The sequence below is a fragment of the Parus major genome, chromosome 15, assembly GCF_001522545.3.
Source record: "Parus major isolate Abel chromosome 15, Parus_major1.1, whole genome shotgun sequence".
Classification (NCBI taxonomy): Eukaryota; Metazoa; Chordata; class Aves; order Passeriformes; family Paridae; genus Parus; species Parus major.
Genome location: NC_031784.1, coordinates 6,690,132 through 6,712,968, shown reverse-complemented (window position 1 = coordinate 6,712,968; position 22,837 = coordinate 6,690,132). Strand labels below are relative to the sequence as shown.

Below are 22,837 nucleotides of genomic sequence, written 5' to 3'. Positions count from 1 at the left end.
ACGGTTTAGAAAGAGAGGCACAAAGGTTTACATTTCCAATTGCACCTCTGCCTCTGAGCAAGCCAATTAGTCACAGTTAATCCCACCTTTTTAGCAGGGGAATAAATAATGCTCACCTTCTAAAAGCACTTTGCTCTGAATGAGAGACACTTTAAATGCAAAATATGATTGTGTGATTGAGAGAACTGCATTATGCAGCTGAGAGGCTCACTGATGCCTAAGTTTTATGTTGTGTTTGTTTTTCAGAGCTGTAAGACCTGAGTGCTGAAAGCTGGAGGTGTTTTGGGGAGCGGTGTAAGTATTTATCCCTTATGATTACATTTGCTAACCCAGCTTTCTTCCTCTGTGGTAGTGCTGATTGCTGGTCAAGGATGTGGTTTATTAAAACCATGGCCAAACAGGGATGCCGGGGACAGCTTAAGCTAAATTAATAGAAGTGTAATAGAGCTGTTAACCCCTGTGTGAACACTCTTGAGAGTAAAGTAACCTTGGTCTGCAAATGAATTCCACTAGAGCCAAGAAGGGATACGTTCCCTACTTGAATGAAATCTCTGCAAGGAGACATAATTGTCAGACAATTTAACATGTAAAGCAAGAAGATTTTCAGCCTATTGCTTCCATATAATCTTGTTCACAGCTACTGCCTGAAGATCTCATAAAAAGCACTCCAGCCAGCTATGAAGCCCTTTGACTAGTCAAGCACACACATCTAAGACTTGCAGGCTGTTACTGCCTACAAAGAAGTAGCCTGTTGGAGACAACTGGGCTCTGAAATACAAAGGGCTTCATAGCTTCAAAATCATATAACTGGGAGCTAATGAAGTAACTATAGCCCAGGTGATACAGGCCTGTCATCATTAATAAGGGTTTGCCCACAATGCAATTTTTTAAAATCAGTTTTGCTAATGGATTCATGCACACTGCTCCAGATACAGGCATTTGCATTTTTATCTCGTTAATGTCCAGCTAACATTTGAATTCATCAGCATATCTGTACATTAATGAGAACTATGACTGTCTCCAAAGGACCCATCATAATTTCAGAATACACTGCAATCCTAAAGCAAATGCATTGAAAACAACCAAGCTTTCAGTACACTGAAAACACAGCAACACACTCAATTCCTCAGCCTGGAGTATTTTCCTAACTGACTAGCAGGGACTGAGTTGCCATATTTACACAGAAGACAAATTCTAAAAGGCAAAGAGGAATTTTTTTTTGGTGTTTCTAGTACTCGTGCTTGTCTGAGGAAAAGGCCTTTCAGCTGCATTAAGGATCAGCAACATTTTTGGGAAAACAGAAAAAATATAGAGGAAAAATAGTCACAAGAGGAAGCGGTCAGAAACCCACAGTGCTCACCTGTCTTTGTCTCTGTCGTCTTTGCTCAGAGAAAGATCCCTCTTCTCGGGCTCCCGCTCCCGCTCTCTGTCCCTGTCGTGGTTTGTCACCGAGGAGCTCCGCTCCGAATCCGTGGGCTTGGGCCACTGTGGAGGTGTTGGGAAGGACGGCGGGGTCCGGTGGAGTCTATTCCATGGCTCATGGGGGTTATTGAAATTCTGCAGGTTTGGGCCATCTTTGTGGGTAAAAATGTTGTTGTGAGCTAGAATAATGGCAGGGGGAGGAAGAGTTACAAATAATTCAAAGGAAATTATACAGACATTTTTCACAATATTAGTCACAACCAGAATTGTCATTTTAAGGCTTTTTAATGGTGAGGGGGAGCTACTAGTGAGTGGACACAGGTAATTCCAACACTGGGTGTGAGATCCATCAGCTCTTTTAAGGCTGTTGTTGGAGGAAGCTTTATACATTTCAGTAACTCAGAGACTACTGAAAATACCCAGCTTCTCTTCTCCCCCCACCCCAGGCAAGGGCTCCAGCACAAAAGCAGTATTTTTCCTCAGCTCCTTTCTCTGGTAGTTACAAGCAATCAGCTGCCTGCAGCTGAGGCTTCAGGGACTTTTTTTGTTGAAGAACCCATATATGGTGGTATGTATGTGTGTGTATAAACACAGAGCTTGGCTACAGACTTTTCAGAACAGTCACTCGATTTTCCTCCATCCATCTTCAGCTGATTCCTGTTGCACCATGAGATGCACAAGCATGCTCTCTTATGTGCTCTCTTATGTGTGGCTCTCAAGCATGTTTCACCTACAGGTAACATGTTTTTTGAGTAGAATTATTTTATACAGGTAATTTAAACTTCAGCCAACGGTTACAGAGGATGTCTACATGAATTAGAGGAAGTATCAATAGCTGCTCCACTGTGCATCTTCGCTGGTGAAGGGTGTTACTTTAGGTGCCCACAGGGTCCCAGAGCTCGGTGGGGTTTTGCAGCTCCAGTCTCTCTGAGCACACAAGGTACCAACCCTCAGCAGTGAGGAGGCACAGAGCACAGCTACTGATCTCTGTGACATGCAGAAAAGCTCCCACCGCAGAGACCTGGAAATCTTAGGTGCAGTGTTTTCAGATAGGAGAATGGAGGTTAGGAATTAAACTTCTTTAAAAACTACCACCAGCTGCTGTAAATATTAGCATGTGGCTTTTCTGGAAGGGATGTTTGTCTGCAGTAACCCAGCCAGTACTTACTCAGAGCATGACTGCCTAATCCTCCAAAGGCATTGCTGCCTAAGTTCCCAAGGCCGCTGAAGGTGCTTGACCTGCTAAATGGATCTGGAAAGGCAAACAGGGATTTAGCAGGCATTTAGCCAAGAATGTTGGAGAATGAAACGCACCCCTCCCCTTCTTAACGGTTTGAATCCAAGTAGGATTAGGCCAGACTTTAAGCTGATCCTTCTCATTGCAAGGTTCTTTGCACAGAAAATTCCCATCATGTTAAAATGGAGAAGGGATTCAGTGCTCACTCTGCAAACAGGTGCTGTAATAAACTTTTGTATGCGAGTCAGAAGTGAGTTAGAAATTAAAGTCTAATAGCTGAAATAAGGGTGTCTGCTGAGCTCTAACTCTCTTTCCTTATCAGTACTAATAGAAGAAACATTGCAATTGCCTTGAAAGAAGAATCTCAGCAGGCCCCCTTGGTCAGCATTGAGGAGATGACTGTCTTGTGTCTGCACTTTTTTTCCTGGTAAAGGCACCATTCACCAGAAAAGGTTCCTCTCTGAGAGCACATAGCCCATATCTCAGGATTCCACACTCCAAAGACATCTAAAGGTTAAATCCTGCCAGTGTACCTGTTTTCTTTCCTGCTGGTCATCTCTAAATAACTCCTGCTGCCCACTGGCTTTTTGACTGTCCCCTTCAAGCCCTTAACTTGCCATGTTACAGGAGGTAATGCTGCTCTCCACTTCCTCACAGACATCACATTTAAAATATCAAGGCAAATGGCACAAATAGCTTGTATCTTTAAGCAAACAGCTATTTGCTTATTTACTTATTTTAAAACAGATGTTCTTGCCCTTCCTCTTTGATCTTAAGTGGCTGAGTGACTCGGTAGAGATAGTTAATTTTGACAGAATGTTCAGGAATTGATGTAAATCTGGGTATTTGCAAGAGGAAAAAAGCCTACTAGGTCATGTGGCATGCCACATTTACTGATTGGATGAATGTTACTAAAACATTAATCAACAGAGCTTGAACTTTAATTGGCAATGAGCTGCTTGTGAGCTTCTAAAATGAGGAAATTTGACAAAATCAGGATCTACTTACTGCCAATTAGGAAACTGAAAGGCTGGCAAAATGTGCAGAACATCTCCTTGCCAGGAACTGTTCCCTGAAGTCTTTTAAAGAACCTAGTCGAGACCTTTCACAGGTGGAAATTGGTAAAGGCGGAGCCCATTTTAAGCTGAGGCTTGTCTGAGGTATCTTTGCATAAATTTCCCCCATCTCTTTAGGCACATTTAGGAGCACAGGACTCTACAGGTCACATTTTGGCTCTGGTGCAGTGTCCCAGCAGTGACAGGTGTGACAGCTCTGCACTGCCCTCTCCTTTGGGGGACAGTGAGGGGATGTGCTAGGAGCTGGCAGGGCTGAGAAGCCAGCCAGCTTCTGGATCCTGAGGCAGCTTAAGCCTTTCCCTCCCCTAGTGCTACAGTGCAGGACCACACTGAGAGCCAGGAAGGGGGAGAGGTACAGAGGTGAAGGCAGGGTTACTTACACTTACCTGCCAAGTGGTTTGTAGGCAGGAAACTGCTGTGGTGAGGTGAGGGACCAAAAGGGGTGGTGGCTGGATGTGTCGCACCTGTGAGAACAAGGTTCCTTTTTATTTCAGGGGCAAGTGACTCCTTGTATACACAGAGCTCTTGGCCACCACATTCAAGAGCTGGATGCAAAGGCCCCATTTAAACAAAGTACAGGGAAGACCCCAAACCTCAGCTGAGCGAGCAACAGGCTGGATTTCCCTGAGAGCCCTACCAAGGAGTCTAACAGGACACTAGGAGGCAGGAGGAGACCTTGCACTGAGAGCTGCTGCTCACCTGGAGTAACGAGGAAGCCAAGCTCTTTGTCTGACATTTTCAGTCATTACTCCATGTTTACATTAAAAAGGGTCAGCCCAGGTTATGGGCCCAGACAGAAGGTGCTCGGAAGTGCCTGATTAAGAGTCTATATGAAACACCAGTTAATGACAGGCACGCAGGGAACATCAATCTTGCTTCTCCCATGAGAGCTCCAGCTACGCTCTCACATCTGTCTCTGCATCCACATGCTCCCCCCTGGTATTTTATCCCTTTCCTAGACACTGCTCATTGCCATGGTGCCATGCTTCCTCGTGGGAAAGAACACCACTGCTGAGCATGCTGGGTTACACAAGGCTGAGGAGATGGGAAGTAAGGGGGTGAAACAAGCAGGTCTGCCCTGTATTTCAAGGTGGACCAGGCTCATGCAGAACTCTACTCTCCTTTCAGAGCAAAAAATGAGATATTTTCTTCCTTTGCAGGCAGGCATATGTGAATCTGAATGGGCTTGCAACCTCAGTGTGAAAAGCACTGGTGTCACCTGTCACTGGGGTGCTTGGTCAGCCCCTGACCTGGAGACAGAGCCCAAGCCCTGATGGTTGCTGTGAAACACTCGTGTCCAGAACATGAGCAAACTGTCAAACTTGAGGGGGAGACAGAGCTCTGTGTCCCTCACCAGCTTTGCCACCTCAAACCTAAGCAGCCAGAAAATGAGCTGAAGAAACTTAAGAGAGACCATGGCAACGAGACCTATCTAGTACCTCTCTATAAACATTCTGACTGCTCCAATGCTTCAAGATGGATGGAGACTGTCATCTTTCTAATCCTTTAAGATTTCAGAAGGTGTATAATGGATGGGAGATTTCTTCAAAGGAGACGGCTTACAAACTCCACTACATGGGCTGATAATAAAAAATCCTCTGGAGAAAGCCAGGAGCAGCATTGCAGGCTGTCAGGCAGTTATTAAATGGAGCGTCTGCCAGGCAGCCCAGCATCCGTCCTGGAGACAGGTGGCCCTAAGATAACTTATGTCTCCCCCAGTAACCAGGCAATGCAGCAGAACCAATGATTCACATCAACTGCACACGTGCTCAGTAAGGTGAAAAGAATGCCTCAGATATTCCAGAGTAAAAGATTTATTTCTCCACGTATTCCAGCCGCAGTGTTTGCTCACGTTGACAGCACTCTTTACCTGGATTTACTGTGTGATGGCTCTTGTGATTAATATACTCAAAGGCAAGTTGTTGTAAGGTTGTTTCTCTCTACTGAGAGTTTTCTATTAATTTGCCTTCTTTAATGTTTCTATTTCATACTACTCTCCCTCTTGCTTTTACGAATGAAAAGCAAGCCATGCTTGCATCTTTTAAGGGAAAAAACTCCAGATACCAACTGGACCGGTGCTTTTCTGTCTGTTACAGTAACTCTGTCCAGAACAGCCTTCAATAGCAAAACAATACATGAAACAAGATTCTTGTAATGACTACACAGGACAGACTGAGGACAGTGACAAGGAAACATCTGCCACAGGAAAACAGCCAGAGGTTTGTAAATAAGCTGTGCTTATGCATCCAAGTAGATATATTAAGTATCTTGGTCTTGTATGACCAAAACACCTTTATAGAGACCCAAATAGAGGGTAGCACCCTACAGCACAGAGCTGGTACCAGCACTGATTAGGTGTGGTAGAAATGTGCATTTGATGCTCAAGAATTTCCATCCACAGATAGAGCAGAAAGACAGACTGAAGCACTTGTGGAGTTCCTGAAGGCTATTTGGCATCTGCATTTGAAACTCAATTCTCACAGAAATTTCAGCTTGATTGTCATCTCTTTCTTTTCTGTCATTTTTGGGACAGAGTTCAGAACAGTTCTAACATCCATCATTTCAACAGGGTTGAACCAAGGCTGAATATGACCATGTCTGAACTGAGTTAGGGTGATTGTGCAATATCAATTTTTATATTGCATCATGAAACCAGAGTAACATTAGGGAAGAAAATTACACTATTTGCCAATTAATTACATACATCAAGAGCTAAGTTACATCTCGTCAATTGATGCAGCTCATCCAGAATGCAGACTTTGGCATCTCAAACACAGGGAGAAAGTGTGAAGAAGTTGAGAGGCAAGTTAAGCTTGAGAATAGGACATTTGGCATTTGGTAGACAGATGTCCACATGAATCCACACTGGCCTCCTAGACCAGAATGTGAGAGCTGCAGTCTCCCATGCTCAGAGCCATTGAGAACAACACAGTAAAGGTTACTGTCCTTTCGTAATTGCATAATTGTAATTACTTCTCCAAAAGATTGGAAAACAATTGATCAGTGTAAACTGTATTTAATTCTTTGGGGCTTTCTGTAAATTCAATGTTTGATTTTAAGCCCCAGACTCTCCTGAACTTTGTAACACATAGAGGAATTTTCTATTTAAAAAACCAACACTTAACAAATACACCTTCTGTGATATTTTCAATGCTGTTACTGAAGTTTTCCTTTTACAAAACACCCCTTGTTTTCAGAAAACAAACAGAAACTTGGTGAGTGGAGGAGCTGAGAAGAATAACATGGCAAATATAAAGGCAAGAAAGAGACTGGAGCCACTTCCAATCCTGTGCAATGGAAACATTTTCAAGTGTTTTGTCAAAACTGCTTTTAAAAAATCACTCTGTAGCCTATTAATCAGGCATGGAAGAACCAGCTGCACAGACAGGACTGTGAGCCAACTGCTGCAGCTCAGTGATGTGCAGAGGATCCTGCACTGGAGGCAGGAGCAGAGCCCTGGTCACAGCAGTGTCTCTGCACCCCTTGAACCAACCTTGCCTCTATTTTTGAGGCATATGTAGCTGTAAAGACATGCATGACATACACTGACTGTTTCTTGGTTTTGTTTTGTATTTTAAATCAAGAAGGAATGATCTTCCCTTACCTGTGGTAGAAAACAGAGGCCTGGCAAGATCTTGTGGATAATGGAAGCCTGGAAACACTCCAGGGGCGGGAGGTCTGCTGAACAGGTCAAGTTTACCACCTATCTCTAGCTTGTGGGGATCCAGCTGCATTTGCTGTCAAATGATAGAAAACCAATCTCATTATACACTTCCTTTTTATGGGAGAACAAGAGAGGGAGTGAAGGCTCATTCCTCCTTAGCCCTGCCAGGGAGTGTTAGCGAGAGTGACAGCAGCGTCCCCGGTCACGCAGCGCAGTCGAGGTCGTGCTCTGGCAGGCTCTGCGGGGCCATCCCACCCTGCAGCCTCTCAGCTGCCTGCCCCATGCCAGGACAAGGTCTGCAGGCAGCACTCAGCCCCTCAGCACACGCTGGAGCAGGAACATGCTGCATGGAGTTCACAGCACCCCAGGAGCAGTCGGTGCTCTCAGCCTGACAAGAAGCATTCTGCAGGCACAAAGCTGCCGACAGAAGCCTCGAGGGTTGGGTGATGGGCTCGTCTGTTCTGCCTCTCCAGTTTGAGAGAGATGTGCCCATACTATGCCCTTCCTGCAGCCAGGACAGCTCAGTGTGCAGGCAAGGGGCAAAGGATGAAGGGAGCTATGAGGCTCCTCCAGAGGCTGTTTTTATCCTTGACCCGTAGAAGTGAGCATGGCCAGAACTGCACCTTAGCCACAGAAACCTATCAATAGCTTAAAGATTACGTATTAGCTTATAAAAATATATGGACATACATCCTTTTCAGAGGCACCTACTTAAGCAGAGAATAGCCTTCATTAATGGGACAAAAAAACTACTCCAGGAGCTATGAAAAAATAAAATCTACACAAGTCCCTTTATCAGCTATTCTACCTGCCCTAAGGAGCCCCAAGCCTGCAAGAGCACCCCAGGGTAACTCCATCCTGTTACCTCTTGAGTGTTAAACCCCCTCCCTCTGCCCACCATCACAGCAGCAGAGGAAGCCCCACAACCCCTAACACTGATGTTATCAATCAGCTCTCCTGCTCTCTGCTCTGTAATGTTCTTCACTGCATCGGCCATCTCATTACCTCCTCCACAGGCGGTACTAATGCAGAAGGGAAGTGACATTAAACATGCATGCTTTGTAAAAAAGAGATTGACCTGGGGAAATTACTCTGCCCCTCACTTTCTTCCCCTCTTTCTGGCTGTACACCCTTCCACCCAGCTTCTCTGCCCTCAGATAAACTTTACAGTTGCTACAATAAATGTTAAAGGAGTGTAAGTATTAGTTAATCAATACAGGCAAGCTTGAGAACCACCACAGTAACTGCTTCCTGCCCATTACTCACTCAAATACAATCTGTAAGCTGAAAGACTTGGCTTTGTTCCAGAAACCATCTGAATTACCTTTATCTTTTGCTGGTGATGGTAGATCTGCCAGGCGATCTGTACATGAACCGCACACCACTTCCCGGGTTTCTGCAGTGGAAAGCACAAGAATTTAGATTAATTTATACGTTAGCAATCTACATCAGATAGAACATTTCATTTCCCTTACTGTCAACCAGGCAGCTAAGCAATGAGAAAGGCTGATTACTAAAATGGCACAATGGGTGATCAACATTTTCTGTACTGCAGCAGATGATGTTTAAATTAAGAAGGAAACAGGAAGAATGTGGGATATCTTCCCCATCTCATGGGCATCTGAGATCCTGCCTTGTTCTTTCCTACTTGCACTCCCCCTTTTCCAGACTGAAATGAATGGCAGCAAAGAACAGTATGCCATGCTTAAGAGAAAGCAACTAATGGTTGAGAGTTCTGTTTCTGAAAAGAGCCCTGTTCATTCACCCCTGCTGCACTGCAGGCTAAGTCATGCGTGGTTATTTTGGCTACTGCCTTTTGGGGAGGGAAAGGGTAGGGACAAACAATCCCCAGGATGAGCAGTGCCACAGCTGAACAAGTCCCTGTTTTCAGCTGAGCTGTGGTACTCACTGTTCCACTGTTTATGTGGAACATCAGCACATTGACCTAAGCCACCATGAATCTGTGCTCACTGGTGAATGTCTGCCCATGCTCGCAGTCACTTATTTCTGTGACCCTCATTTCATACCCTGAACTATTAATGCACATAAATGGATGCAAAATAAGGCTAGGATTCAGCCTGAATGTTATTAATCAGAAGTGGCAGAGAGCTAACTGACATTTAAGTTAAGGATGAGCATGAAATTTTCTACTGGACATGTTAAATTTCAAAAGCACATGCACAATATTCCAAGTGTCTGTGTATAAAGATGTATATAAAATCCCCCACAAACCTTACTTACTCTTACTGGAGGCCTATAAGGGTCTGACACCTATGGAAAAAGCAGAAATGAAACAATCAGTCTTTCTAAAACTAGCCAATATACTGAAAGGCGGGGAACTTCCTTCCTCTGAACAAGTAAAAGCATTTAGAAAGTAATGTTCCAGAGAACATTCCCCTGTGACATGGGATACCTAAAAGGCTTAAAGAAGGCTTAAAACTTCTCTTTCATTCCTTGAACCAAACTCAGAAGAATTTTATGATAAACAAAGCAGCCTCATGCCAGCAACTGAACAGTGCCAGTGCTTTTCTGAACCTTGTAATTATTCTGAAATGGAGCGCATAAAACTACTCTCCAAGCAATACTTAGAGGAAAGACATTGAAGGAGTTTCCTGCCCCATTTTTCTCTGACTTTTGAAAGAAACCAATACATCCCTTTGAATTCATGACTGGTGGAGATTACTCTCACCAGAAAAAGACAACTTCTCTCCTCATTATATGTTCCCAGTCCAGAAGGCAAATTTTCTCACCAGTCTGCTCTCCTTTTTTTATCAGCAAAAACTGTGTTTACTGTAAACCCAGATAAGCTGAAAAGAAGTTTATATATTGTTGCCTACCCCTGGAGTCTTCTGCAGCAGCGTATGGTGGACTGTGCCTGGTCTACCTGCTACATCAATAGGGTTTGAAGTCTGAAAGACAAGAAGAGAGCGTGAATAATACTGTATCACACCAGTGGTACATTTAACATCTCTATCTGATGTTAACAGCATTAATTAGTTCATGTTTGCACTGTGCTTTGAACACGCATATTGCTACATTAGTGCTAAATGTTATCTCTTACTGACAGCCAACAGCATTTAACCACCATGTCATTTATTATTATCGAGCAGCAGTACCAGTATTCCAGTAGCACCCCTCAGCCCCGCTGAGATCACACCCCGTTGTGCTGTGCATATGCATGGGAAGAGACAGTCCCTGCCCCCCAAGCTTATTCTTTAGACAAAACAGGCAGGAGGTAGGAGAGAATGAAAGAGGTGGCCTGACTCCCTCCATTTTCCAGGCAGCAACCAGCACAGCAGTCAGGAACAGAGTAACCTGAGCATCCCAGCCCCATATTCCACACACTGGACCATGGCCTCTCTCTGACTGGGGCCAGGTAACACAATGCCTGAACCAGCAACAGCCCATCTATTTGCTTCCACAAGGCAAAAATGAGAAACCTTAGAAGGTGCTTGTGGGTCTTTTATAGCTTTGCATTGTTTACCCCATCATTTTCCAGCAAGAATTAAACACCTCATTGAAGGAATCCCTGTTCCTCCTCCTCCGGATCCCACCTGTTGTCCTGTCCTAGATGATCCCCAAGAACTCGTTCATCTCCTCACCCTGGCATTCATCCATCTCCCATTCCCAGAGCAACTGCACCTGGTGCCTCCACACAGCTGAGTGCAGAGGGGTTAAACCTCAGTCCCCAAGAGATCATTCCACTCATGTTTTAGGTCAAATTATGGCAGAATTCAAACAGTACAAGGCATGAGCACAACCCTGGGTGCGGGAGGGAAGGTAGATTTTAGTTTGTCTAAGGCTACATAAGTTCCAGACTCATTAGGAAGCGAATTCTCGTGCGTGTGTAGGTAAGTCAATGCACTCCCCAGGCAGATGGGAGCTCTCAGGGCATCTCTGACAGCTGAGGTAGATACAAGGTGGCAAATCAGTTACAGCTTTCATACAGGCAAGAGCTTCAAGATCACAACATGTTAATAGCATGGTGTCATCCTGTCCCTTTGTGCCCTGGAGAAAGATGTGAATGGTTCCTCCAGCAAAGTAAACTGAATACTTCTGACCTTTTCAAGTTCTTAGCTTGTGAGAAATGGCCTTCGGGAAACTCACTGAGAAATTTACCGTCAGCCTGGATTTATGTGCAGTGGACTCACGCACAGCTGTAGGCAAATGACATGGGAAGGGGAAAAACAAAACCAAGATCTGTGCTTTGGAAAGCAAGAAGTGCAGGAGTCAGAGTGCCAAAACCAAATCATCAGGTCTGTAGTGATTATGCAGGCTTTAGTCAAACAGCCTGGGAGGGAGAGACCATGGAAGAACGATGCAGTAACGATGACTGGAGTGGCTTTGCCTCGAGTTCAGCCCTGCCTTCTCTGGGAAACTGGAAAGTCATGCACCAAAGCAGCAGATCCATTTTTCAACCTATCCCTCTCTTTTTCAGATGTTAGATGGCATGTAAATACTGCACTGTGCAGAGATCAAATTATGTCAGTGATTAACCATGGCACCAGAGTGTGACCTTGCACTGCTTGAAGTCAAGCTAGCAAATGTTGGATGTATCTAAAATGAATTAAAAGGTAGTTATAACAGCACTAGGAACTGCTTAAAAATGTAAAGGGTATGTGCTCACTTTTTCTTTCTCTACTATGAAACTGCTCCTTGGCCTAATGGTATTTCACAGTGAGATCTGTGAAGCTCTGTAGTGAGGATGAAAAGCAGAAGGTGCCATGCCATGCCATGGCAGCAGCTCCTCATGAACAGGAATGTTATGGCAAAACAGCCCTGGCTGCATGTGAGCAAAATTTGTCCAATTCCACCTTATTCCTGCAGCTCCTTTTCTTGGAAAATCATGTTCACACCCTGACTACTTGGGGTCTGCAGGGACTCCCTGTCATCCCTTGCAAGAGTAACAACAATTAACACTGGCAGACAAACTCCATCAAGGGATGGCTGTGTTCTGTCCTTCTTGCTCCCTCTGCTTCCATGAACTGCTCCTTCTCCAGCCTGCAGCCACCACCTCCAAAACTCCCTCCGAGCAAAACCATTTTAGAGACTTTGCTATTTGTAATGTATCCCTAAAACAAAATAATGTCAAGGATTCAATGGGCACTGAGGAACTCCTCTGGCTTCCATTAATAGCATTAAGTTAAGGGGGAAGGCTGTAAAGGGCCTTATTTGCAGCAGTTGCTAATTACTGACTTCCACTGATGCCAGAGAGACTGCTGAGGGAAGCACATCCCTCAGACCTGCCTGGTGTGGGTATGGAAATCACCTTCCAAATGCCAACAGGAATGGCCTGGCTACACTGCTGGTCCTTCAAGCCTTCTTACACAGTAGCAGAGTTCTACAGAAATGCAGTTCAAGATAAGGAATCTCTAAAATCACAGCACATAAGGAAGCTGAACATGTCACCTTACAAATGGAGTACACGCTCCATTTTCAAACAAATGCTATATAGATACAATTTATTACGTCTTGTTTGAAGAGATTTAACAGTTTTGGTACATTAAAAAATAGTTAATAAAAAGAATATGTCTGGGAGGGGAAAAAAAAGCAGTGCACACCACAGAATTTGCCAAAAAATGGGGGTTATAATGGCAACATTTCCAAATGCCAATCAGTGGTAGTTGTAATGACATGTTACAGCTGCAGGGCACCTTTCAAACACATTATCTCAAAAGAAGCTTGCAGGCATTAATCAACCCTTATAAAACCCACTGCAAGATAACTTTATAGATGAGGAAGCTGAGGAACAGAAGGTTTAAGCGACTTGCCCAAGGTCAAACAGTGTTGGAGCTGGGAATAAAAATTCAGCTCCTTCAAATTGCTCTACCCATTTCCAGCAGTCTCTCCCTATTGTTCCCACACTTGTGCAGTCAAATTCTCATTGTTTTTTTCTGGGAATAAACACAGTTTATCTTTTGCAATCTCAGACCATTAGATTTATAAAATGATTTGGGACTCATCGGTCTATTATGAGCTGTAAATTTTTCAATCAAAATAATGCACTTCACTGTATGCTTCTCCTCCAGTTTCAGCAGACCTCCCAAGTGAACCACTACATCCTTTCCAAGGAAGGATCTGCAGTGCCAAGAGAAAATTTCTGCAGAAGTGTTGGCTGCTTTGTGCAGAGGATGCTCACAGTTCTGCGGGGCGATCCTTTCCAACCCTGTGCTGCACTTCTGCTATTCAAATCACGTGCTACAAAATCACCAGAGATGAGACTCTGAACACAGTTTCTCTCCCAGCAAAAGAACAAAGCCTTCAGAAGAAGAAGTTTGTACCTTCGGTTGAAATGCTCCCTGAAGTGACCCAAAGGGACCTGAATGTGGAAGCATGGGTGGCATTCCAGGCATTGCTGGAGGATAGGTTGGAAAGAACTACAAAAGAAAAAGAGATGCTTATGTCACAGGATGACTTGAACAATAATGGAGGTAGGTGCCAAACCTGGCACATACAAAAATAATACTGTGCTGAACAAGTGCCACAGTGAAAATACATGATAAATTTGCTTTCAAAATTTTTAAGAGCAAAGCCAAAACTTGAAAAATGCACTCATCTGATAAATTTTCTAGATAGTGCTGAATGAGTGTGCCTTTAAAAATTGTGGACTATTGCAGGAAGCACAGAGCATAATTTGAGGTTTATGTTCACTTTCCATTAACTTTGCATTTTTCTGCTGTTGCAAACAAATTGATCCTGTTTTGAAATGTGACCTGTTTTAATTTTTAAAGCAAAAGGAACCACAAGATGCTGCACTGCACTCTAAACACAGGCAACATGCACACCACCTTGTAGTCGTGTAGGCTGGGTGAAATTTTGCTTAGGCCTCTCCTGAGCACACACAGCAGTTTTACAAGTCCCAAAACATGTAGTTTTTTGTGCTTTGGAGCAGTGGGGAGCACCAGGAAGAAACCACCAGTCTGACTTACTCCTGTGACCTGAGCAAAACCTTGTGAAAGAGCCATGCACTCCGGGCTGCTGCACTGGGAGAAGCACCAGCTGCAAAGGTACTGCAATGACCACTGATTGAGCAATTCCTGCGCATTCCCTGCCATCCCAGGCACAGCCATACAGAGCCGCAGCAGCAAAAATGCAGGAGACAGAGAATTTAAAAAAATAAATTAAAAATAAAAAAAAAAAAGCCCAAAGAAAAGTTGGTACCTTAAAAACATAAAAAATCGAGACAGAAAAAGAGCTTTAGAAATGAATGGATCAAAACACTACTCATCAATTGAAAACAAGCAAAAGAAGAGCAAGCAGAACCATTAACAAAGAAACCCAGGAGGAAGGTGAGCACTCACGTTGGAATGTCGAAAGTAAGGGTTGTCTAATTTGGGAGCGTACTTGTCAAACTGGAAAGAAAAGAGAAAAAAAAAAAAAGGAAACAGGTGAGTTTGGTTTTGGCAGTAGCAGACACATCAGGATTTCAACACAGACAAATAATCATGGCTCGTGTGTTAAGCGTTTAACAGAGCAGAACTGACTGGTTATTCCATACTCGCTCATCAGGGAGATGAGTGATTTCCCCAGGCTAACCCAGAGGAGCCCCCAGGCCATGCTGGGCACTGCCAAGGCTCACTGCAGAAGCCAGTCTCAGGCACTGCATGAACAGGCTCCTGCTCTGGGAAGACAGCAGTCCTGACACTGCAGCACAGTGGAACACAGGGAAGCTCAGCTCCAGCTCCCGATCTGGGATCTGCCCCTGGATTGCTGAACTAGATCACAGACCAGCAAGTAAGAAACATTTTCCCATTAGACCCCAACATCTACTGTGGGGCAGCCAATACCAATTCCCAGTTTTCTGGGTTCATGTAAGCACCAAAATTCTTTGGGAAAGGGCTGAATTACTTTAGATACACAAATCTCGATATATGCTCCCTCCCCTGAAAAAGGGAGAGTTCCCCAGAGAAAAGGTGACTGTAACCTTTTTCTATTCCAGCACGGGGTTTTAACACCTCCATGTGTGTAGTCTGTGCCCTGTTTGTCCCGTACCATCTTGGAAGCAAACCCAAAGTACACACACATTGCATTTCTGAACAATATGTACATTCTGCTGGGGAGGAGGGAACGGGGAACAAGCCAGGGAAGGGAGCTGTAGGACCCCAGGAAAAGCTGCTTATTTGGCAAGTCAGCTGCTGTTTCACACTCCTCTGTGTGCAGGAGAGTAGATTTGTAATTTCATTAATTACAGTTATTACTGGAGCCATGTCCCCTCCAGTGTAAATACCATAAATTACCAAACACATGCAGCTGTAATTTCAACACTCTTCTCTGGTGTTGGGATTAGCAGACCTGATCTAGTGGAATATAAGAAGATGTGAGTGAAATATAACAAAAGAGCCTCGCAAGTTGTTTTTGGTCTGAAGTCTGACATCAATGGGCACGGGTGGAAGGGGAGGGAGCTGTTCACAAGCTTGGGTATCACAGTTCTTAAATAACACAGGAGACTTCTGAGAAAAGATTTGGGATTGTTTTACACAGACCAAACAAAGAAGGGAAGGTGTTTACACACAAGTACACTGAGCAAACACCTGGGGCTGGATTTTGGGTGGATGATATTGCTCCTAATTGTCTCGCTGCTAAGCAGATTACAACCCAAGAATGTCATTGAGCAGTCAACAGTGGGAAAGAAAGTGGGAAACACTATGCTCCTTGAGTCCTTGGTAGTTCTTCCCAAAGACTGCTTTTGCTAGCCTTAAACAGGGTTGTTTCTACATTTTGGACACAGTGTGAAACCAAGAGGGGGAAAAAAGCTCAATCTTGTGCTTTCAATCTCACAAAGTAATTGCCAGAAATGGGGAGAGAGTGCGTTTTAAAGTACTGACAAAATCCATTTGTAGCAGATCCCTAACAATTTTGTAACAGCTGCAGCAGAGTCCCATTGTGTTACAAGCAAATTCAATGACCAAATGCTTATTACACGGCCAGGAGGATCCCTCCCAGCAGAACCAGCCACACACAAATTAGTGCTTCTTGATGTAATCAAGTAATAAAATGCCTAAATCAATACAGATCAGGTATTAGGAGGAAGGGGGACAGAACTGGTACGGGATGAGATGCTGCACTGTGGTGAGAGCTGTGGGTAAGCCAGCAGGACTGCCTTGCACCCAGCAGCTGTGGGGACAGTGGGTGGGGCTGGAAGCCACCATCCTGTGGCATCCTGGTTGGTGTCTTCTGATGTGTCAAGGCAGCTGGCTCTGGGAACGGGGGAGTGGAAATACACAGCAGGACACATGAAAAGGAAAGTAAAGGGATTCTGGACTTGTCTTGTGGGTGCTGTATCTGCTCATGGGTAGCAGCACGGGGGACCAGGAGGCTTGGTGTGGAAAGGGGGTCCCTTTGGGAGTGCTGGCCTCCAGGTTGGAAGGGCAGGGAGAGCACACCTGGCTGAAATGAAGAGGGCTGGGTTTTGTTTGACAAGAGTGGGTTAGGCTTTTTGACCAGAGATGCTCTACTTATCCTCACATTTTGGGCTGGGGTACGCACCATGGGAGGTGCAGAGGGCGGCATGAGCGGCGTCTGGGGCAAGCTGGATGGAAAAGGAGTGAATGTGTGCTGGTGGGTGTGTTGGTGCTGATGCGTGTGTTGGTGCTGGTGAAACTCCGCTCTCAGCAGCGGCACCGGGCCAAGTGAGGCAGCGGCCCGGTCCGAACTCTGAACCAAAAACCGGTTGTTCAGCTCTTGCCTGAGCAGTTCGTGATCTAGAGGAGAGAGAGAGAGAAAAAAAAAAGACACAGAGGCCCGTGGGCCTGTGAGTACCACAAAGACGGAGGAGAAAGAGTCAATATTCACCTGGCATTCCCTGTTTCTGCAGGTCATGCTGTGGTGGTTTTCTACGTGAGGACTCATTGGTGGAGGTAAGAGAGATGCCTGTGACAAAGTACCAATCAGAATCCCCGAATGAGGCTGGCAATACATGATTGGTTGGTTGAATGATATCAACAGGCTGGTATCTAAAGACAAGAGAGAACACCATGAGTCATCACAGCAGAAAACATCATCGGGGCTCGCACTCCGCCCCGCCCCGCCCGCCCACCCGCGCCCACCCATCTCTGTCCTCCCCGGCACCTGCTGCCACCAGGTGTGTCTGGGACCCTGCCCCAGAGAGCCAGCATCACTCACCTCTGGGGTCACACCTCAGAGATCCAGCCTCACCTCTGGGGTCACACCTCAGAGATCCAGCCTCACCTCTGGGGTCACACCTCAGAGATCNCACCTCAGAGATCCAGCCTCACCTCTGGGGTCACACCTCAGAGATCCAGCCTCACCTCTGGGGTCACACCTCAGAGATCCAGCCTCACCTCTGGGATCACACCTCAGAGATCCAGCCTCACCTCTGGGATCACACCTCAGAGATCCAGCCTCACCTCTGGGATCACACCTCAGAGATCCAGCCTCAGCTCTGGGATCACACCTCAGAGATCCAGCCTCACCTCTGGGATCACACCTCCCAGGCTCATGGGAGCTGCAGTTCCCACCCCAGCGAGGTGCTGGGGGTGCCCTGGAGGCCAACAGCTCACTTTCAAATGAGCAGGACTGACCTTCATCCTTTGGGCATGCGACAGTCAGAGGCACACACACAGACACACACACAGAAATTGGTGTGTGCTAAGCTCTGACATGTATGTACTTCACAGGTAAAATTTTGGTAAGATCTGCAGTGCAGTGAGGTACTTGTGGGTTTGGGTGGCTGGAAACTGCCTGCTTGGACATCCATCCTTGTGCCATCCCCTCATGATCAGCCTCAGGACATGCACTCAATGGCCAGAAACATCTCTCCTATAAATCAAGGCCTTCTTTGCAGTAAGTTGTTTTGGTTTTTTTTGAGATCTTAAATAGCAAGCAGTGCTTTCCTCAACTTGTAACAGGCTGTAATTCTTGTTTTTTGTCATTGTCTCCAGGCTTTTCTCCTCTGAGAAAATACAGAGGAGGAATCAGTGGGAAGAGGACAAACATTGAAGTGGCTCAAGATCTCATCAAGGTTGCAATGGCTGCTGAAACAAAATGTTCCAACATATGATGTGGCCTCTTTCAGCATCTTCCTCTGGAATAACAACTTGCATTGAATTTGAATGTGGTTCAGGGCAGGGGAAGACACCAGTGCTTTAGAAATGATGTCACTGAAGACAATAAGGACCAATGTCCACTTCTCCAAGATGTCTGCTGGTATAACAATTAAATCAATCTGTGGCTGTGCCTAAGAACCTCAAACAGGGATTGGCATCCAACATGTTACGTATTTTTTAAACCAAGACCAACCTGTGTCCCCAGCTGTGGATGACACACACCCAGTCCTGACTGATCTACTTGCTTCTGAATTGACACTTTCTTTCACTGTAACAACCCCTTTAAACTACAGCTCTGAATATAAAGGGGCAAAAGAACACCTGCACTTTAAAGTTTTATTTCATGTTCTGCAGGGATTTCTTTAACTTCAGTTTTTTACAGTAATGTTAGAAATGTCTAAATCAATCACCTTCTGAAGTGACATGTTTAAGATCTTTAAAAACAGGCACTCTGATGGAGAACTTCAAGGTCTCTACTACCACTTAGAAGCCTACAATTCAAAGTCACATTTGAAAGCAAATTTTGGGTGCCTAAGCCATTTGCTTTTCAGTAATAAATGTACTGCTAGGAGCAGGTACTGTGTACTGCTACAATCCATATAATAATTAATACAAAATCAGAAAGGATATATATTTGTGATACTGAAGCCTAAGGCACTGGAGCAGAAGACTCTATAATGGGTTCTCCTTGGATTGAGCAAATAAGAAAAAAACTATAGGCTAAAAGCACTTAGGTCCAAAACCTAACCTCTTTAGAGAATATGAGCATGATTTTATGTGTGTGTGTGTTTATGCTTTTAAATCTGGCATGACTTAAAGAAACTGAATCCTTCTGTTAGCATCAAGATAATCCACTTTTCTGGAGGGAGAGATAAAAGCAAGTTGGCAGTTGTGAGTGCTCTGATATCCAATTTCTTTAAGAGACTGGAAGTCAGACTGATTTGCAGCTGGCTCCAGCCCATAGCCCTCTACCACAATTTTGGCCTCCTTCAGGAAAAGCAAAGGCCTGGAGATGTTTGGAGAAGCTGTGTGGCACTTGGAAGAGCAGCTGTAAGGATGGAATTGCACAGGAACAGCCCAGCTCTGTGAGGGGTTCTGAGCAATGTCTGGATCAGAGCTCAGCTCTGGTACCTGCCAGTAATGTCACGTACAGTCACACAGTAAGAAGGAACAGGGTGCCTGAGCAGCCCTTGGGACCTGCAAACACTGAACTGTGTGCACACACCAGCTGGGCATGGCACACAAAGGTCACTCCTGCTCATGGTGCCCTCACATTCAGACACAAACCACTCTTTCCTCTGTGTATCCTACACCAGGGCAGCCCCTGAGCAGATGGCAGAAGCCCAACAAGGGCTGCTCCTAAGTTACTTGTATTACCTTCAGGTTTCAAAAGGAAGAAATGCCACCAGAAGCGCATTCTTGTCTCGCTCTTCAGGGCGGCTCAGCAATATTGTTTGCTTTTAAGGAAGTTTTATGTGAATGACAACAGAAGCTCCTGGCTCTGCAGCACTCTGTATTGATTTTATGATGTGCCACTTTGCAGGCATTTCATACAGTGCAGACAAGAGGCATTTCACTGTCTGCAGGGTTAGACACCCAGACCTTTCCCTCCACTAACTTAGGCTGCTCATACTGAAATTGCAGGAAAAATCCTTTTAGTAGGAGCAAGACTGTTTCTGTTTCCTGGCAAGCTGCTGAATGTGAATAGGTCACTTGATCTTGCATCTCCTGAAGTTAATGGTGAAAACATACTTGCTTTCAGTGTCTGCAATATCATGCTTTTAGTGAGAGCTTTGCTATTTCCTTTCACTTTGCTTTCAAAGTCTCCATCACAGTAGTCCTTCCTTAAACAGGGGAAGCAATGAATAGGTCTCCCACAGCGCTGCCAACATCTTCCCAGCCATGTGGTTGAAATTCTAGATGGTGCCAGGGCCTGTGACAGCTGCCAGCTTTGGCCTATGTGGTCCTGTCTCTGGCAGGGAACCCACACCACTTTTGTCTATCATCGTTCTCAGAGCTCACTTTGGACCAATTCATACTTTTTCTTTTCACTTAAAGGAGCAGTAATAAATAACGAGACATTATTTTGCTCCTGGAAGCAAAAAAGAGGGATGGAAGACCATCAGATTTTTCCACAGCATATCTGTCATTTCCTTATTCCTTTAACTGACTTCATAGGAAACGGAGAGTGTGTTTTTTGCAGAATGCTTGTCCTGTTTAATCCCTGCTGAGTTAGTTGTGGAGTCAAATGCCAGATCAAAAGGAGGCCCCAACAAGTGAAAGTTGCAGGAAAGTCTCCAGCTGCCAGGGTCTCTTCCAGGGACAGCTGTAGGCTAATGGATAAGCTATAAACAGGGCATTTAGGGCAGAAGTGACAATAGAATGGGGGCCAGGGTGAACAAAGGAAACTTTTTAAAAGGATGCAAAGACAGTGAGAGCAGAACAGCAGAGCTTGTCAGCTGAGCTGTCTCTGACTCGGACTGAAAGGCCACAGAGCCATGGGCACAGAGCAGTTGTGCTGCAGCAGGCAGAGGATCCTGCTCTGCCAGCAGGATGTGCTGCTAGTTGAAGGATCAGGCAAGGGATTCAGTGAGATTCAAGTGCTCAGTTAGAACAATTGTAGGAACAGTATTTTTTCATCAGTTCTAACAGCAGCAGCTTTCTTTGAAGAGGGGAGAGAGAAGGGGAGAACTGTACATCACTCCTCTGTTAATCTAAAAAGTGTCTGAGGACTGTGGAATGCCACACTCATGCCCTGAACAGGATATTTTTGGTTTTTCTGAAGCATTTGTTTTGAAGACTTCCTATAGGAAGCTGCAGTGTTGTGTCTACAATCTCTCATCTGGTAAAGCACGTCAAGGACTCCTACCTGCTTCGTGAGCACTGTCACAGTTCCAGCACACACTGAGGGGTCTGTGTCAAGGTATTTCACCTGCCCACCAGCCAGCCCATCTCTCAACACCCTCCAGTGCATGCACAGCCGATTAGCCCTGGCAGAAGAAGGGACCTACCCGCAGGGTGCCCTGGTATCACGAGGCTGTTGGTGGGTAACGCTGGTGGAGGTGGCAGCGTGGGTGGGGTGGCGAACATGGCCGGATGGTGCTGGTGTTGGGTCTGCGATCTGAGAGAGAAGTGCGAGGTAGCAAGATTAGAGATGGAGAGGGGCAGAGCTGGGCCGGAGGAATGGTGTGGCGGAATCTGGGGAGACAGGGGCAGGTGTTTCGGGAGGCTGATGCTCGTTGCGCTGCTAGCACTGCTGCTCCGGCTGCAGAGAGAAAGAGATGGGAGGGACGGGAGAGAGACAGAGAGAGAAGGAGTGTGTTACAATACAGGACTGAAACAGTGCAAGAAATAAGCTACCAGAAACAACACAACTATGGAACATTGATCTCCCCAGGCTTATGCTTTTACTTGTCTTAATGGCAGCGGAGACAGTTAACGAATCTTAATGATGGTCTCCAACAGGGCAGAACGGGCCTTGGGCTCTCTGGAGGGACATTTCCTCCAGTGCTACAACCCTCAGAGCTATCTCTGAGTACTGATGAAGGCCACAGAGGAAGCTGGATTTTATGGAGCACCTTTATGGAGCCTCTTAATGACCTTGCAGAGTCCATGTGGATCCTCTGTGACCAGAGGACACAGTGACACCAATTTCTTCTTCTGTTGCTCGGGGTGTGCAGAGCTGCACAGCACGAGTGACTGGGACCCTGCTGGATCTGCTGCACATGTGCTGTGCAGTTGTAGTCACACAAGCATGCAAATGCACACCATGTTAATAATTTTCCTCATACTAATTTGTATTTTATGTCTTCTTCTATTATTATTACTCCATTGCAAGTGATCTAAATTTTGTGGGCTGAAACACACTATCACTGCAGTTATTAGTTGTGTAATTCCCACAATACTGAATATCTGTTGCAAGCTAAACCTCAGAGAGATCTTGAATAGTTTGAAAAATATTATTCACCATTTATACTATGGTGGCATTTACAAGGTAAAACCACAACAGAGCTTAAGTATGCAGGATACTATGAAATACACATTAATGGCAGCTCTCTGTATTCATATTCTGACCTTTGTGCAGTCAAATATTATGCTTTAAATCAGTTTTCTCATCTTGTTTAAACTAGCCTAGCTCTTGCTTGGGAGGCAAGGCATGTTTTCTGTACCAGCAAAAAGACTATACAGGTTCCAGTTGACTGACTATACTCTTTTCTCTAGAAACATTTTATCCATACCATTTTCACACACCCTCCTAACTGGATGGAGGCAATTTAAACAGCAGAGCTAAGCCTCCTGCAAGATCTGAACATGTCAGATTGAAGCAGATTTATCAGCCCACATTGGAACCCTGGTCTCAGGGACACAGCCT

At 45.2% G+C, this 22,837-nt stretch overlaps 1 protein-coding gene across 14 annotated transcripts in view; it reads right to left on the bottom strand.

Moving 5' to 3' along the window:
• FBRSL1 (fibrosin like 1) overlaps nt 1-22,837 on the bottom strand; it is a 367,873-nt gene that overhangs the window by 3,700 nt on the left and 341,336 nt on the right. For 4 of the 14 annotated variants that reach the window (XM_019008372.2, XM_033518103.1, XM_033518102.1 and 1 more), the window contains 11 exons: nt 21,477-21,730; nt 16,865-17,100; nt 14,701-14,751; nt 13,681-13,776; nt 10,237-10,308; nt 9,632-9,670; nt 8,724-8,795; nt 7,340-7,472; nt 4,122-4,199; nt 2,591-2,674; nt 1,361-1,601 (listed from right to left, as the gene is read on the bottom strand). In XM_019008372.2, the coding sequence (XP_018863917.1) occupies nt 1,361-1,601; nt 2,591-2,674; nt 4,122-4,199; nt 7,340-7,472; nt 8,724-8,795; nt 9,632-9,670; nt 10,237-10,308; nt 13,681-13,776; nt 14,701-14,751; nt 16,865-17,100; nt 21,477-21,730 (1,356 nt within the window). Of the gene's footprint in view, nt 1-1,360; nt 1,602-2,590; nt 2,675-4,121; nt 4,200-7,339; nt 7,473-8,723; nt 8,796-9,631; nt 9,671-10,236; nt 10,309-13,680; nt 13,777-14,700; nt 14,752-16,864; nt 17,101-17,191; nt 17,353-21,476; nt 21,731-22,837 lie in introns of all 14 variants that reach the window. The other 10 variants (XM_033518104.1, XM_033518099.1, XM_033518100.1 and 7 more) reach the window with 10 other exon arrangements.